The 14,944-nt window shown below is 42.0% G+C and overlaps 1 protein-coding gene across 3 annotated transcripts in view; it reads right to left on the bottom strand.

The window, feature by feature from the left end:
• DSCAM (DS cell adhesion molecule) overlaps positions 1 to 14,944 on the bottom strand; it is a 445,883-nt gene that overhangs the window by 67,250 nt on the left and 363,689 nt on the right. For all 3 annotated transcript variants that reach the window (XM_021527473.3, XM_077781696.1, XM_077781698.1), the window contains exon 20: positions 8,362 to 8,495. In XM_021527473.3, coding sequence (XP_021383148.2) covers positions 8,362 to 8,495 — 134 coding nt within the window. The remainder of the gene's footprint in view (positions 1 to 8,361; positions 8,496 to 14,944) is intronic.

Genomic DNA, 14,944 nt, shown 5'->3' with positions numbered 1-14,944 from the left:
CTCCTTGGACCCTGTTTCATCACTGCTGCAGATGAGGCCTAGAACAGGCACTGAGCCTCATGAATAATTAAAATAAGGCTTCAATTCTATGTGGTAAAAACACAACGATTTCCATCTTTTTGTACAACTCCATCACAGAATTGTTTACCTTGCCCTTCCTCAGGCATTGCTGCTCCTGGAAATCTCAGAATCATCACGGCTGGAGGAGAACTTCAAGTCTCACCATCACCCAGCACCAGCATCACCCCAAACCCTGTCCCCTGGGGCCACATCCAGGCTTCTCTTGAGCACTCCCACAGACAACGACTCCAAACCTCCCTGGGTAGAAAATTTCAAGGCCTGACCACACTTTCAATGAAGTTTCCATTTCTAATGTCCAATCTGAACCTCCTCAGGTGCAATTTTGGGCCATTTCTGCTCAACTTTGAGCCATTTTTCCTCATCCTTTCACTTTGGGCATGGCAGAAGAGACTGACCCTTGCTAAAACTTCCTTTTAGGGAGTTGTAGAGAACAATGAGATCCCTTCTGAGCCTTCTTTTCTCCAGACTGCAGAACCCCAGTCCCCTCAGCTGCTGCTCCTAACACTTGTTTTCCAGCCCCTTCCCAGGACACACTCCACCACTTCAAGGTCCCTTTGTGATGTGAGAGGCCCAAAACTCAGCACAGAACTCATGGGGCAGAGAGTACTGAGATGTTTTATTCCAAAAATCACATTTTGGAGTCTCCTAGACTCACAAGTTATCCAATACTGGGGGCTACACTAAGTTGTTTCTCCCTGGAAGCAAAGTGGGGTAATAAAAAAATCAATACATGTCTGTATTTATAGAGAATTAACTTCAAGTTCTGCATCCCTGAGAAGAGCAGACCACTGCTGTGCCCTCTCAGTGAACTCCCTAAAGATGTGAAAGTTTGCCTGAGGTCACAAATTTTACTTTTCTTGAGGACTGCTGGCTTTTGCCTTCCTTTCACAGATGGACAGACTCTCAAAGCTCCAAATAACCACTGATCCTGGACCACAGCCTCCAGCAAGGCTCTTGGCTGCCACTTTGGTCTAGCAATGGTTTCTATTCAGGTGTTGGCTCATGTTTTGAAAGGCATCTGTTTTTCACTCAGCATTATTGAAGGTAATTGTTGGAAACAGAAGCTGTGCACAAAAGTGAATGCAGCTGCCATATTGTAACTTAATTTTTTTTCACTTTAATTGTAGAATTAAAATGTTAGAAAGTTTCAGATGGAAACTTTTGGAAGAACAGAGGCAGCTCCCTGCCTTCCCACAGGCAGGAAATCCTGCCAATCCAAAGAATCACTGAGGCTGGAAAAGCCCTCCCAGCCCATGGAGTCCCATGGAGCCCAGTCTCCACCTTGTCCCCAGCCCAGAGCACTCAGTGCCACCTCCAGGTGCCACCTCCAGGGATGGGCACTCCAAACCTCCCTGGGCAGCCCCTGCCAAGGCCTGAGCACCCTTTCTGTGAAGAAATTCTTCCTGATGCCCCACCTGAACCTTTTCTGGTGAAGTCTGAGGCCATCCTCTTGTCCTCAGAGCAGAGCCTGACTCCCACCTGGCTATTCCCTCCTGCCAGGGAGTTGTGGAGAGTCAGAAAGTCCTCCCTGAGCCTCTTTTTCTCCAGGATAAACACCTGGAGCTCCCTCAGCTGCTCCTGAATTCTCATTTCCAGGTATTATAGCTGGAAGAAAACCCACTGTCTGGACTTCACTTAGGGTCCACCACCTTCCTGTCCCTTTGGAGCATCTCCTGGAGAGTCCCTGAGCCTCCCGAGGAGGGGAGCCGTGTGTGGTGTCATGGGCTGGTGACCACTGGAAGGCCAGGACACCAAGAACTTATTGTCAGACTGTGTTGATATCCCTGGGTGTGAGACCAGGCAGTGACACAAGAAGGGAGGTTTATGAAAAAAATCAATATCAAATTTGTTTTGGTAGGGTTTTACAAGGAGATCTTTTAAAAATCGTATAAACCAGCGCATCTTCAGGATCAATTTATACTCTGTCACATCCCTCCTGAGGTCTGCTCTCTGACAAAAATAAGATAGGTAAAAAATGTAAAGTTGATAAAGCAATTAAAATAATGAATGTACTATGTTTGGGAGCTGGCACCAAAGATGTGAAACAACGACAAAAAGGCTAAAAATAGAACATGTGGTATATTAAAAAGACACATTTTAAATACTGTCCAATATAAGGTTTTAAAATAACCCCCAAATTATGCACTATTTCTATGCTAAATAAAGCACACAGGAATTAATAAGCATAAATATCTTCACACTATAAAAAGTGCTATATAGATGCAGTGATAAATACTGCTTGTAATACACAAATCAATGAACATATACTTAAAATTCAACATTACAGAATCTGCTGACTCTAAATAAACTTCTATTCAACAGCAATTTCATCTACTTAGCCAACTTCTGCCAGCTACTTCTCCCTTTTTTCCAAGAAACTTTCAGCATCCTTCTGATCACTGAAAGATCTACAGTACATAACAACAAATAGTTTCTGGCTTGTAATTGCATCAACTCTATTTTCCAAAGTTTTCTTTTATCCAAATCTTTAATCTGGAGAGTAAATGATCAGAAAGTGTGATGCAAACCCAAAGTTGGAATTTAGACAATCCTGTGCAAAATCAAGACAAAACTTGTGTCTGCCTGAAAGAATTGAGTGGACAACACCTGGATGATGGGAATTTATGACAGCTAATAGCTTTAAGATCTAGGTTCAGATAATTGTATATACTTCCACATCTAGTTTGTGTTGCAGATCAGTTGGTTTAAGATAAGCATATATCTTTTCTCTTGACTAAACAAAAGGAAGGGAAACTTTCAGAAGATTTATCTAGCTTCTTTCCTTAATGAAAGGAAATCCTTGATGACCCCAGAATAAGTATTTGTGACTCTATTCAATGTGACTGAAGTCAGATTAATTAAATCCCACTTAGAATCTATGAATTACAGACCAAGAGCAGCAATTACTCTCTTCTTCCACAGAGCAACCCCAGGGACTCCTGTGTATGCTGGTTAAATCACATAATATATTTTCCCCTTGGTGAGTTTAAATAAAAGCAAAAGAATGAAACAAATATAGAAGTCTAACAGGCTAAAGAGTTATGTTTCTCACAATAAAATAAGCAAATCCAAAGGATCAGTTATTGTCTACCTCAGATGTTGTTCAGTTTCCAATATTGATCATGTTTTCACGTAAATTGACTTGGGCTTTGGCTAAATAGAAGATCATTTCTCTCTTCTCCATCACTGCTTTGCACCTCTTCATATACCACCTATTCCAAATCCAACTGTTCCACAGAAATATTTCCAGGCTAATATGAATCCTTGCCGGGCTTTCAGCTTTTGGATCTTTCTACATCCTTTGTAGAACTCAAGAAATGTAGATCACAGTTTTCAGACTCTTTCCAACACACCTACCTGGGGCTGACTGTAGGGTTTGCACTATGAGATAATTCCTAATCATGTTCCCCTATTTCAGTGCTGGGGTCTGCTTTGTTCTCTGGCTCCTCATCCAGTTAATCCAGTTTATCATGACAGCATTATCTGGGACCTTTGCAGGAATATTCTCACTCCATTCATCTGATTCAACAGTTCTGGAATTTCTTCTTTTTCCAGCTCTCAGGCTTCTGGTCTTTTGAGACCTCAGTCAAAGGAGGGTTTGAGGGACAAATCATCTCTTAGCAGAATCCTACAGCTAAGCAACAATTCCATCAGCCAACATTTAAAAACTACTGTCAGGATTAAAGACCAGAGAATAACTGGTTCTTCTTATCTAAAATCTAGGGTTTTAAAGATATACCTGTATGCTTTGCAAGTTTTTGTCATATTTGCCAATCTTTAGGTACTTGTGCTAGAAAGTGAGATATAGAGCTGAGAAAATACAGACCAGCATAATCATTTGGGTGTCAATAAACAATATGACATCACTCAATCAGAAATACACATATTAAAGTCTGCTTTGACTTGTTGGTTAGAAAAATGTAGTCATTATGGTTGTTGTTGCTGTTTAGGTTTTGCTGATCTGCTGGTGGGTCGCTGACTAATAGAAGCAAACACATTAAACAGGATTTTCCTGTTGTTTCCATCAAAGCAGGTCACTAATTTGTGCATCACTCTATGCTTCCGCCATAGAAAGCTTGGAGATTAATGGAAAGGAGTCATGTAAGTAGAAGTGCACTATAACAGGATAATAAATGGAGACCATTGTCCTTTCTCAGTGATTTTCCTTTTCAGGACACAGTCAATTGGTTCTTGTCTTTCCTCCACTCATGTGGAACTTAGTTAAGTTGTGAAATAAGGTGACCTCACTCCCACTCTCTGATTTCCTGATAGTGAAAGCTAAAAGCAGAACTGGACTGGGAGACTGTGCATAGAAAGTGTTCAGATAGGAAAGGCAAACAATTCTGCCAGTGGCCTAAAATGTCATATGAGTTTTATTGGAGACTTTTAACTTATGAGACATCTTGGTGTCAATTAAATGTGTCTTTTCCTTCAAGGGTTGCACATTAACTCTACCACTGTCTGGTTTCCCTTGTTGTATACAGTTTTTGACCAACTTTTCCAGTTTTAAACTGCCTCAAAATAATAAAACTGAGGTTGGAAGGTTCCTCTGGAAGTCACCCAGTCCAAACCCCTTCCCAAAGCATATTTAATTGCATCAAGTTGCTCAGGGATGTGTCAAGTGAAGTCTTAAAGATTTCCACATTTGGAGATCCAACAGTCTGGGCCCCAGTTTCAATATTTGACCAGGATCTCATGGTAATTTTTTTCCCTAGCTGAGCAGAATTTCCCATATCAAAAATTCCCTGTCCTTGTGCATAGGCACTTCCTCATCATTTCCCATATCAAGAAATCCTGATCCTTAACCTCAGCATGCTCCTGCTTCTTTAGGAGATACTTTTTACCTGTTCTGGGATCCAAGTTTCCCAGGCTGACTTACCTGTGTGTCACAGTGACCTTTACATCTAAGTTTTATTTAATCTAATCCCATCGATTCTTTCTTAAGCATTGTACTGACCTGAATGCAACAAGAGGTTGGTGGTTGTTTCTAGTGAGTTTTTTGTCTTTTTTCTTCAGAAAACCCCCAATTTTCCTTTTTTGTTGCACTTGAAAGGCCCTGACAGTGCACATGTACAGCCCAAGGCTGGAAGTGCTGGAGCAGCCTCCTGAGGAAGGAGTTAAGTTCAGCAGAAAATGAACCAGTCTGATTTTTGTGCCAGCATTCAAACAGTGTTCCATGGGGGAAAATCCCCCTGCCAGGATAGGGCAGCAGTGACAGCACTTCCCTGAGACCTGGGCAGGATGAGCATCCTGCCAGTACAGTGGGAATCACCACTCTTAGAAGGAATCTGGCCACCATGGGACCATTACAGGTGGTCTTGAGAAGCCAGATCCTTCAAACAGTTGGACATGGATGTGGTAGAAACTGGGGAGAAGCAAGAATGTAGGCTATGGGTTAGCACAAAGGATAGTTTTTCTAACTTAAATTCTGGTATATTCCGTGTCTTATATTTGAAAAATGAAGGATCCATGAAGTCTCATATTTCTGTATTTTTCCCCTACATTTTCAGAATAAAAAAGAGAAAGTTTTGCCTAATTATGCCTGTAGAATACTACAGACACAACAATTAAACAGTGTGAAATTGGATGCTTGCTTGCCCTTTATCTTAGCCAGAGAACAGACTGCAGTGGAGAATCTTTTCCATTTTTCACACATTAATCATATTTGTGGTTTGAAACATCCCAGGCAAATACTGTCCTTAGGGCTCAAAATATTTAAAGAGAAAATATCTTTTGTTCTATACAGAAGCAGCAGAAGTTTTTAAAGCTTCTGCCTTTGCAAAGCAAACTGAATAGTGCAAGAGGCAGCAAATCTTCATTTTATAATATGTTGGGGTTGTATAAGTGTTATGTTTGTAATAAAAATATGCACAATGCTACCAACAGAGTTAATTATCTTTCCTGTTGGCAGCTTAAACACCAAAGCAATGTTCTTGCATAAAGGACTGTTAACCTAAAGTCTAAAGTCTATTGTATGGACTGGTTCTCAGCAATAAAATACAATCTGCAAAGAATGCAGCCTCCCCATAAATTTACCTTTATCCCTGTCCTTTTCTCTTTCTTCTCACTGATGCCTGAAAACTGAGTTTGCCTTTCTGCTTGAATAGCAGACTTTCAGCAAAGTTATTTTGCAGCCAGGGCTGTGACTGATGGATGAAGTTTTTAGGGCTCCATACCTGCAGCTATAGCACTTGCTACTTATGGTGGCAGAGATGATAAAGACACAGGCCTTTTATTTATTCTCCTCCTCACCCTAATTTAAGACTCTCCCTCTGTCAGCTGTTTGTCTCTGCCAGCAGTGAATCAAACAAGAACTTCCCTGGATATATTAAGTGTATCTGCACAGCAGTGTTGGCATTTGAGCAGCTCTGCAGCAGGCTTGTTTCACTGCAAAGCAGCTCAGAATAAAACAGCTTTTTAGCTCACAATCCATTTCAGAATAAAAGATAACAAAGCATATTGTTAGAAATAAAGCTGAAGGGAGTGTGTCCTATATTAAATCCTCAGGGCTTGTATTTGTTTAAAAATATCCAACTTGGCTTCTGGAAACTGAGCCCCCATTGTGATCCCTGCCTCACTCAGCACACAGGGCTGCTACAGAAGATCTCTGCAAGGCACAGCTCCTGCTGATCTGCAGAACACTGGCACAGGGACTCACAGATACATGTTGAACATATTTACACATATATCTGTGTGTGCATGTATGTATTTCTATGTACAAACACCTCCATGAAGGTAACAGCAGGATCATGGAATCACAGAATGGTTTGGGCTGGAAGGGACAGGGACGCCTTTCAGAACTATCCATGTACACATCAGCAATTAATAAAATGTACAAACAGCTGCATGTGCCTCTACCTGGAGCTAAGGTAAGGTTCCAAGATGGTTCATACACACCCCTGCATAATGAAAACACAAAAATACAGCAGCAAGATTCTGTCCAAGCCAAGAGCAGCAAAAACAAAGCATCTGTTCTTGTCATTGTCCACCTCTGAGGTGCTCCAAAAGGTAACCACAAAATAGGAAGTTTTCTATGTGAGAGACTCACATGGTAGAGAATAATATTTTTAGCTGAGGATGTTTATTTTCTTGGGGATGTAAATATAGGAAAAAATGTTGCTAGCAAAGCCCCAGGAAGAAGCACTGCAGCTTTGTGCATGGGAAGTATCTGGAGAAGGCAGCAGCACCATCTGGTGTTCTCTCCAAGCCCCCAGAGAAGTTCCTGATCTCCATGCAGAGCTGTCCTCTAAAATCTGACCTCTTTAACCCACTGAGTGCCAAAGAAATGCATGAACTGTAATGGAAAATCTCCAGCTACTTTACATTTAATTGTGTGCTAAAGATGGTTTGGTTGCTACAGTTATGACATTAATGGATTTAGGAGACAGTAATCCCAAAACATGAATCAGAGAATCACACAATGGTTTGGGCTGGAAGGGATCTAAAACACCACCTTGTTCCAACCCCCTGACTTGGGGGCAGGGAAATTTCCACATGCCTGAACCACTTTTGGAAATGTATGGAACAATATTTTCCTTGCCAATCAAACCAAGATTGCATTTTTTATCTTCAGTGGGAAGTCTTGCTTAAAACTGAAATCCAAAACTTGGATATAACCTAAATGCAAACCTCAGATATAAAATGAATGAGTATTATTTTCAATCCACATGAAAATAAATATACATGGGTATTTAAAGAGAGCAATTGGCCCTTGTGTTTAAAGATTGCTGAATTTCTTTGTGATTCAGACAGGAAGAAAGATAACCTGATACTCCATTCAAATTTCCTCCTGTCACTTTCTCAGCAAGTAAAAGCACATAGAGCTAGATTGGGCAAATATTCCAGGCATAAATAAGCCTATTCACAAGCAAATATGTTTGTTTGTAAGTCATTATGTTCCTTCACACATGAATACTCAAGGCAAAAAGGCAGGAACTTCGATGGAAACAGGGTAAATGAATACACGCCTCCAGCTGCAGCTGGTCCTGGAAAATGTAACTTCTTACATTCTAAACTAACCATACCTTGCAAAATACTCCACTTCAAGTGAAAATTTCGAAATTATTTGTGAGCTAATGCTCTGCAATAGGTTTTAAACAAAAATTTGGTAGGTGGGATAAACCAAAGTCAACTCTCACTTCTCTCTGTAGCTCCAGGATCTCCCTTTGGCCTTGCTCAGGGCGAGCAAAGGGCAGGAGAGGAAGCAGCAGGAAGAAGATCAAGGACTGGAATCTGCAAATGCTGTGTGTCAGCCCTCCACAGAGGGGCTGTGGCACTTACTGTGGGGTAGGGGTGGGAGCAGAACACGGTGTATTTCCGGATGATGCCGTTCAGCTTCAGGGGAGGCAGCCAGGACACAAAAACCGTGGAGGCTGAGGCAGCAGCTGCTTTAACTCCAGCAGGAGGACCTGGAACTGCAGATGTAAAGTGTGTTAGAGTGGCCCAAGGCAGATATTCCAGCATCCCAGTGGAACAGAGGAGTTAAGAGGAAAAGGGGAGTTGCTGCTTTGGTAGCTGTGCCCCCATGGACTGAGATGGACATTGTGTGTTAGGGAGCAGCCTCCACGCAGCCCATGCCAGGGAGAAGGTTTGGAGGGTGTGACCCCATCATTAAGAGGGGAGAAACTCTTCTTCAGAGGGTCCCAAAGCAAAACCTGCCACTGCTGGTTAAACTTCTGTGAAGTATCCCCTCCAGCCAGCATAAAATCATTGAATGAACCCAACAATTGTTGGGTTTGGGAGGGAACTTAAATATCTTCCGAACCCCTGTCATGGGCAGAGACACCTTCCCCTAGACCAGGTTCCTCAGAGCTCCATCCATCCTGGCCTTGGACACTTCCAGGGATGGAGCATCCACTGAGAAACCTGTGTCAGGGCTCACCAGCCTCAAAGTAAAGAATTTCTTCCTCAGATCCAACCTAAATTTCCCCTTTCAGTTTGAATCCAAATGCACATGTGAAAATATCTTGTCCGTGGTGACAGGAATTACCAAACAACACCTTATTATAAATGGCCAGCTTTGAACACACAACCCATGCCAAAGTGCTATAAATAATGCACTTGTGGACAGTTTAATGGACATCCAGAGCAGAGCTGTGAATTTAATGAAGTGGAGGGTAAATGAGCAGTTTGCACTGCCTGATGTGACCCATGGCCAGCAAGTGCCACCATGTGTGAGCAAACACCTCCCCCCAAAAAATCCTTGCCCCTTGCCCTGCCCTCAGCAGCTCAGACCTCTCTCTGGCACTGCAGCATATCTATTTCTCTAATTACAGCAGCTATCTACACAATATATAATATCACAAAGTTATCACAGAGAAAGAGCCAAAACCCCCCAAACCTCCTGTCTAAAACCAGTGAAAAAAAGCTTCTTTTTGGAAATGCTAAAATCTTGCTGTGTAATCTTAACTACATCCCTTTCCAGCTTTGCATTTTGGGAAGGGTTTTGATTTCATGAACATATGCTGTTTTTCAAACACACATTACACTGTACGGTGCTCTCCAGCTTTGGAAACACGTTTTTACTAATGTGCAAAATTGCTAGATTTATTTTCCTGCATGCTGGAATATCACGTTACACATAAGCTCGTACACAAACAAAACAAGGGCTACACTTAATATCAGAATAAATAGGTTTAAAAATTCCTGAAAAACATGTCTTGTGTCAAAATATTTGAAAATACATTTTAAAAACTGTGAAAATAAATAATTTGAAATATATTATACCACTGTGTGTGGTCCTTATTTATGTCAAATTATTAAAATAGGTATATTGTATTGATAATTGCTACAAAGGTTATTAAAGACAAAATGAAACAATTTTCTGGACTTTGTTCTCTACAGAACTACTGCTTTGTGAGGAATCTCATATTTTTATCTGATTTCAAGTAAAACTACTCAAATGTTAAAGTTTCTAGTGCAATCACCATTGCAATGCTTGATCAGCTTTCTTTACTTTCACAGAAAACAGTTATTGTGCAGTAGAGGTACAAAATCCATTGTCCAGCATGTTGATAAATTCTGAATCTTTGTTTTACTTCAATTAAGCAAGCAGATATTATTCTGCTACAGAACTTTGCCCATAAAAAGAAGTCAGTAGGCGTGGGATCTAAATTTGCTCATCTTTTGTGTAAAAACAATGTGAGGAGACCCTCAATTTTATATATGCATAGGTGGTCCTGGATGATGTGAGAAAACTGACAGACACCACTTAGTGCAACGTCTCTGGATGCAAATTTTCTATTTATAGTGGGTTGAGAGAGCTAATTAGGCATCAAGTGAGAACGTCATGATGATAATTGCATGCAAACCCAGCCCCTCACTGCAAAGGGGCTAATTCAGTTAGCAGCTCTAGCCAATGCAGAGTAAATATTGATGCTTGACAGCATCCAACTTGTTATTTATACCCAGCTCATTAGAAATGCTATTTGCTCCTGCTGTTGAGGAGTGAAGTCTGGCTCTCCAGGGTAATTACCTAACCCACAGGAGGATTCCCTTATGGATAGCAATGTTTTCTGGAAATCACTGCAAATAGATGAATGAGGTTAATACAATTTATTGTTAAATTAGGGTGTGATCTATAGGGATAGGTTCTGATGATAATTGGATGTGGTGGTGTGTTTTTCTTTAAATTGATATTTGTTCAGTGTCTGTTCACCCCGCCCCAAATCTCCTCCCCTCCTCGGTTCTCAATATTCTCAAACTCATCCCTAACCCCTCCTTTCCAAGTTGTCAATCCTCCCTTTCCCTGCCCCTTTCCCTAGAACATTCCCTGTCATTCCTTCTAGCCCCTTCCCCTGCTTCCAGAGCATTCCCTGTCCATTTAGTGAGGCTCAACACCCCATTGGTTATTTTGTGTTATTCCACTACGCTGTTTCCCCTGATAGGTTTGTGATATGTTAGTCCCACCCTCAGCTCCTCCCCAGTTCTACCCTCATTGGTTGCTGTTCCTGTTGCCCTGATTCTTAAGATTATCTAAAGCCTTCTGAGTTTACATTTTTGTAGAGAACTTTCTCACACAACTTTCTGTAAACAACCTATTGTTTACCATTCCTCCATAGAGGTGGAGGAATTTGATGTACTAGTAGTTTGTCCAATGTCATTGGAGAGGTGGCACATTCACCCTCCAATCCACTGTCACCTTTGGAAAAGTAGAAATGCTGGAGTCAGAAAATAAACTTCCTCTTTTTCAGCTTTGCAATAGCAGCGGCTCGTGTTGTGCTTTCACGTGTCCTATAGTGACAGTTCCTACACCCGTCCTCCTGAGTTCTGGTATAAAACCTTTGTTCCGCCTCCCAGGAGGGTTTTGGGGCTCCCTGAATAAATCCATCTTGTTACACCCCAAGTCCCGTGTCGCCTCCGTCTGTCCCCGTGCCAACAACAGGGACAGCAGAGCTCACAGGGGAGCAGGCGCCAGTTCTCTTCCCTCGCCACCCAGCTCGCGGGAGGAGCAACCACGATACAACAATTGGTCATGGCTGGTGGCTGCTGAGGGATTAACTCAGAACTCATCTGAGTTTTCATTTTCCAGCCATTGGGCCTATGTGGGAAACATTCCTTGTCATTGCTGTGCTGCTGTCTGGTGTGAGACTAGCAGAAAGAGGGGCCAGAAAGAAACTCAGCCACATAGTGGAATTTTCAACCCAAGGACTCCTCCACCTCACTGGGCTGGAATCAGGCAGCCGTTTTTGCAGTGTTGCCAAAGTAATTCTGAATACTCATTTATTAGTCCTCTTTTTGCTGCGCTGCTGGGTTGTGCACGTGAAAGCTGTGTGCCATTCCACTGTGCGTGTGGAAGTGTTTACATTTCCTTGGTAGGAATCCTGCAGAATCTCAGCTGGTACTCCACAGTCCCCCACTGTTTTCTGTTCAGAGGGTAAAGTCATTGGTCAAACCCATCCCCTGCATCTCTTAAGAATTATCTCAGCATTAACTGAAGCATTTCTTACTAAACCGGGTTCCTTGGGCATCTGAAGAGGTTGTGGTTGAGGAAGGTGGTGCCTGCCTGATCCTGGAGAGGAAAATCCTGAGCCTTGCCAAGCAAACTAAAGGTATTTTCCCTCATTGTCATTGCATCCCCAGCCTTTCAGGCTTCAGTCATTACAAGCCAGCAGTATCAGGAGACCCGACCTGCCTTCCTGAAGTCTCCCTGGACCTTTATTTAGCACACTGACTCCCACAGCTCCCAGAAAGACAAACTGATTTTGCACAAATGCCTTAGATCCTTTTTTTCCTCCCCGTGGTCACTGGGGTAAAACTATGGTGAGAAGCTGAGGACTGCTTCTAAACAACTTTGCAGCCTTCCAGGGAGCAGATGTGGCAAATTTAAGATCAAAGATGGCCTCATTCTCCAGCTAGCAAGGCTTTGAAAAACACGGAAATAGCATCCTGCTTTCATGTGGAGGAGAACACTTTGTATTCCTGACAGTGCAAGTGAAATGCTAAAGCAGAGCAGGCAATTATCCTGATACAACAGGGCTGGGAAACAGCATTTAGATGTGCCAGATAATGGGGAGGAGCTCCAGGAACTTTCTTATTCTCCTTTTCATAGACAGAGAGATTATCACCATTTTTCTTCACAGTACGGAGCAGCAGGGAGGCAAATGCACAAACTGTGTTGCATTTAAGAGTGATATGGCAAATAAATCCGAAATCTGAGACTTGTTCTGTAACAGGGTTTTAATTCTGCATGATACAGGACTATTCAATTGCTGGCTGCACTTAGAAAAACCAAAATAAACTCAACCCCTGACTGCTGTCTGTTTGTTCATGTAGATATTCCACCTACAATGCAGATCTCTATGCCAGCCAAAACACATCCACATGTGAATTTACTCTTAACTGACCTCATATTAAGCACACCATCTCTATCAAATCCTGCCAAATTCCCAGGGAGAACATTTACTAGTCTGTGCCTTTGCTTCTTAGTCAAAAAGATAAAATTGGAGATCTTTACCACTAGAAAAATGAGCATTAAGGGGTCATCAAGGGCAATTTTTCATCACAGAGCTCAGTCATCCTCATCAGCTGAACAAACCCAAGCAGAGCTTTGTTCCAAGGAGTACTGAACATGCACCTGACTGGATTTCTGCCTAATAATTTCAGAATAAATGTAAAGCTTGCCAGATGCTCTCTGTGCCTCTCGTGCCAATGGTCAGGAAGCTTGGTGTCCAGGGAGAGGAAGGAGAGGAGGAAAACCTCTCTGGATTCAGGCAGAGTGGGGCTGGCAGAGGGATTTGGTACTGTTTTCCCTTCCTTCCTGCTGCAGCTTTTGCCTGGCTCTGAATGCCAGGGAGCTGGAAGCACAGCACTGCTGCAAAAATCCTCCTGTGTCACAGCCAGCCCAGAGCCAACACCTCTGACAGACACACAGACAAATTCCCAGCTGCAGGAAGCTCTCCTGGGATGCTGGGGGCTCTGGGCTCTGTGTCCTCCCATGGTCAGCTCAGGGTCGGGGCACTGCTGTGTCATGTTCCAGGCTTGTTCAGGCAGCAAATTCCTTGTTTCAACCATAGTTTGCTCATGTTGCATTTGCAGCACAGGAGCAGAGAGGGAATTTGTCACACACACTCCCTCTTGCTGCAAAACAGAGAAGCCTTACAAACTTCGTTTTGATCACAGCAGGGAAAAGGATTGGAAGAGCTGCTTTAATTTTTACTGGTTTATTAAATCAAGTCTTCAGGTGAAGAGGATGATCAGCTTATTAGAAACTGTAAAGTGGAAAAAGTAATGGACAAAACCAGAATGAATTTTTAAAAATTGCATATTTCTTCTTGGCTTATTTTTTCTACCAGGAGGAACTCCAAAAAGAGCAGCATTTTTTCCTGAAGTTAGCTTTCAGGAAAGGAGGGGAGAAAAGCTAGATAAAACCCAGAAATATGATCACATTGAAAGGAAAGCTCATTTCTTGAAGGCTCATTTCCTATTATTTGCTCGAGTTGTTCCCATTTCCTTTGCTGATCAGCAGCAGTGTCTGACCTCTGGTGTCTAAAATCAGTATCAAACATTACAAGAAATCAAAGTATCAACACATTCCATCCAGGATTCACTTGCTGGGTTACTCTTAGAGATTTCAAGCCTGCTGAAGAAATTTTGGGTTGATGTCTTTAGCTGAACATCAACAGAGAAGTCACAGGAGGTTCTGACTGGTTTTTGCAGCAGCAGTGGAAAATGCTGCACCATTGATTTTACAAAGAAAAGTTTCCTCTCATGTAAAAAAATGAAAAAAAGAGAAAGGAATTAATGATCAGATATGGCCTCATAGAAATACTGATGTGGAGGGCTTGGCAGGCACTTAAAACTATCCCAGATTTCCAGATTTCATTAGAGGAAAGTGGAATATCTTGTGTCATGATTTTAGCCAAAGAAGGTCTGTGAGCAGAGATAGAAAGTTTCCAGTTCTAATCTCTGTTAGGATTCCAATTCATTTATTTCATATGCCAAGGAAGTGCTTAAACTCACTTCAGGGCAGAATCTTCTAAGTGTACTGGAATTAGTCTTGCTGAATAATCCTCTACAGAACATTTTTCCTTAGAAAATGACAGTATAAAAGTCCCTTCTTCTGAGGAATGAGGCACTTGTTTGGTGCACAGAGTTTGCCAGTGTGAATGCTCTTTTCCTCTTTAACTTCTACACCCTTCAGGATGTTTAGATCCAGGATTTTGGGTTTAGCTGATGCTTAACTGCAGGTTTCTGTATATTCCACTCAAAACCTTTCCTGCCCTTAGTAAAAAGTTGTGAAGCTGAAGCTGAATATGGCATCATTGTGTTTTCTGGAACACTTTTCCATTTAGTTTTCTGGACAAAAGATTAAATTAATGGAACCAGTGTGAGGCATCAGAAAATCTCTGGAAATTTTCATCAG

Source organism: Lonchura striata, chromosome 2, assembly GCF_046129695.1.
Source record: "Lonchura striata isolate bLonStr1 chromosome 2, bLonStr1.mat, whole genome shotgun sequence".
NCBI lineage: Eukaryota > Metazoa > Chordata > Aves > Passeriformes > Estrildidae > Lonchura > Lonchura striata.
The sequence above is the reverse complement of the archived record's forward strand: the minus strand, read 5'-3'. Positions and strand labels throughout refer to the sequence as shown.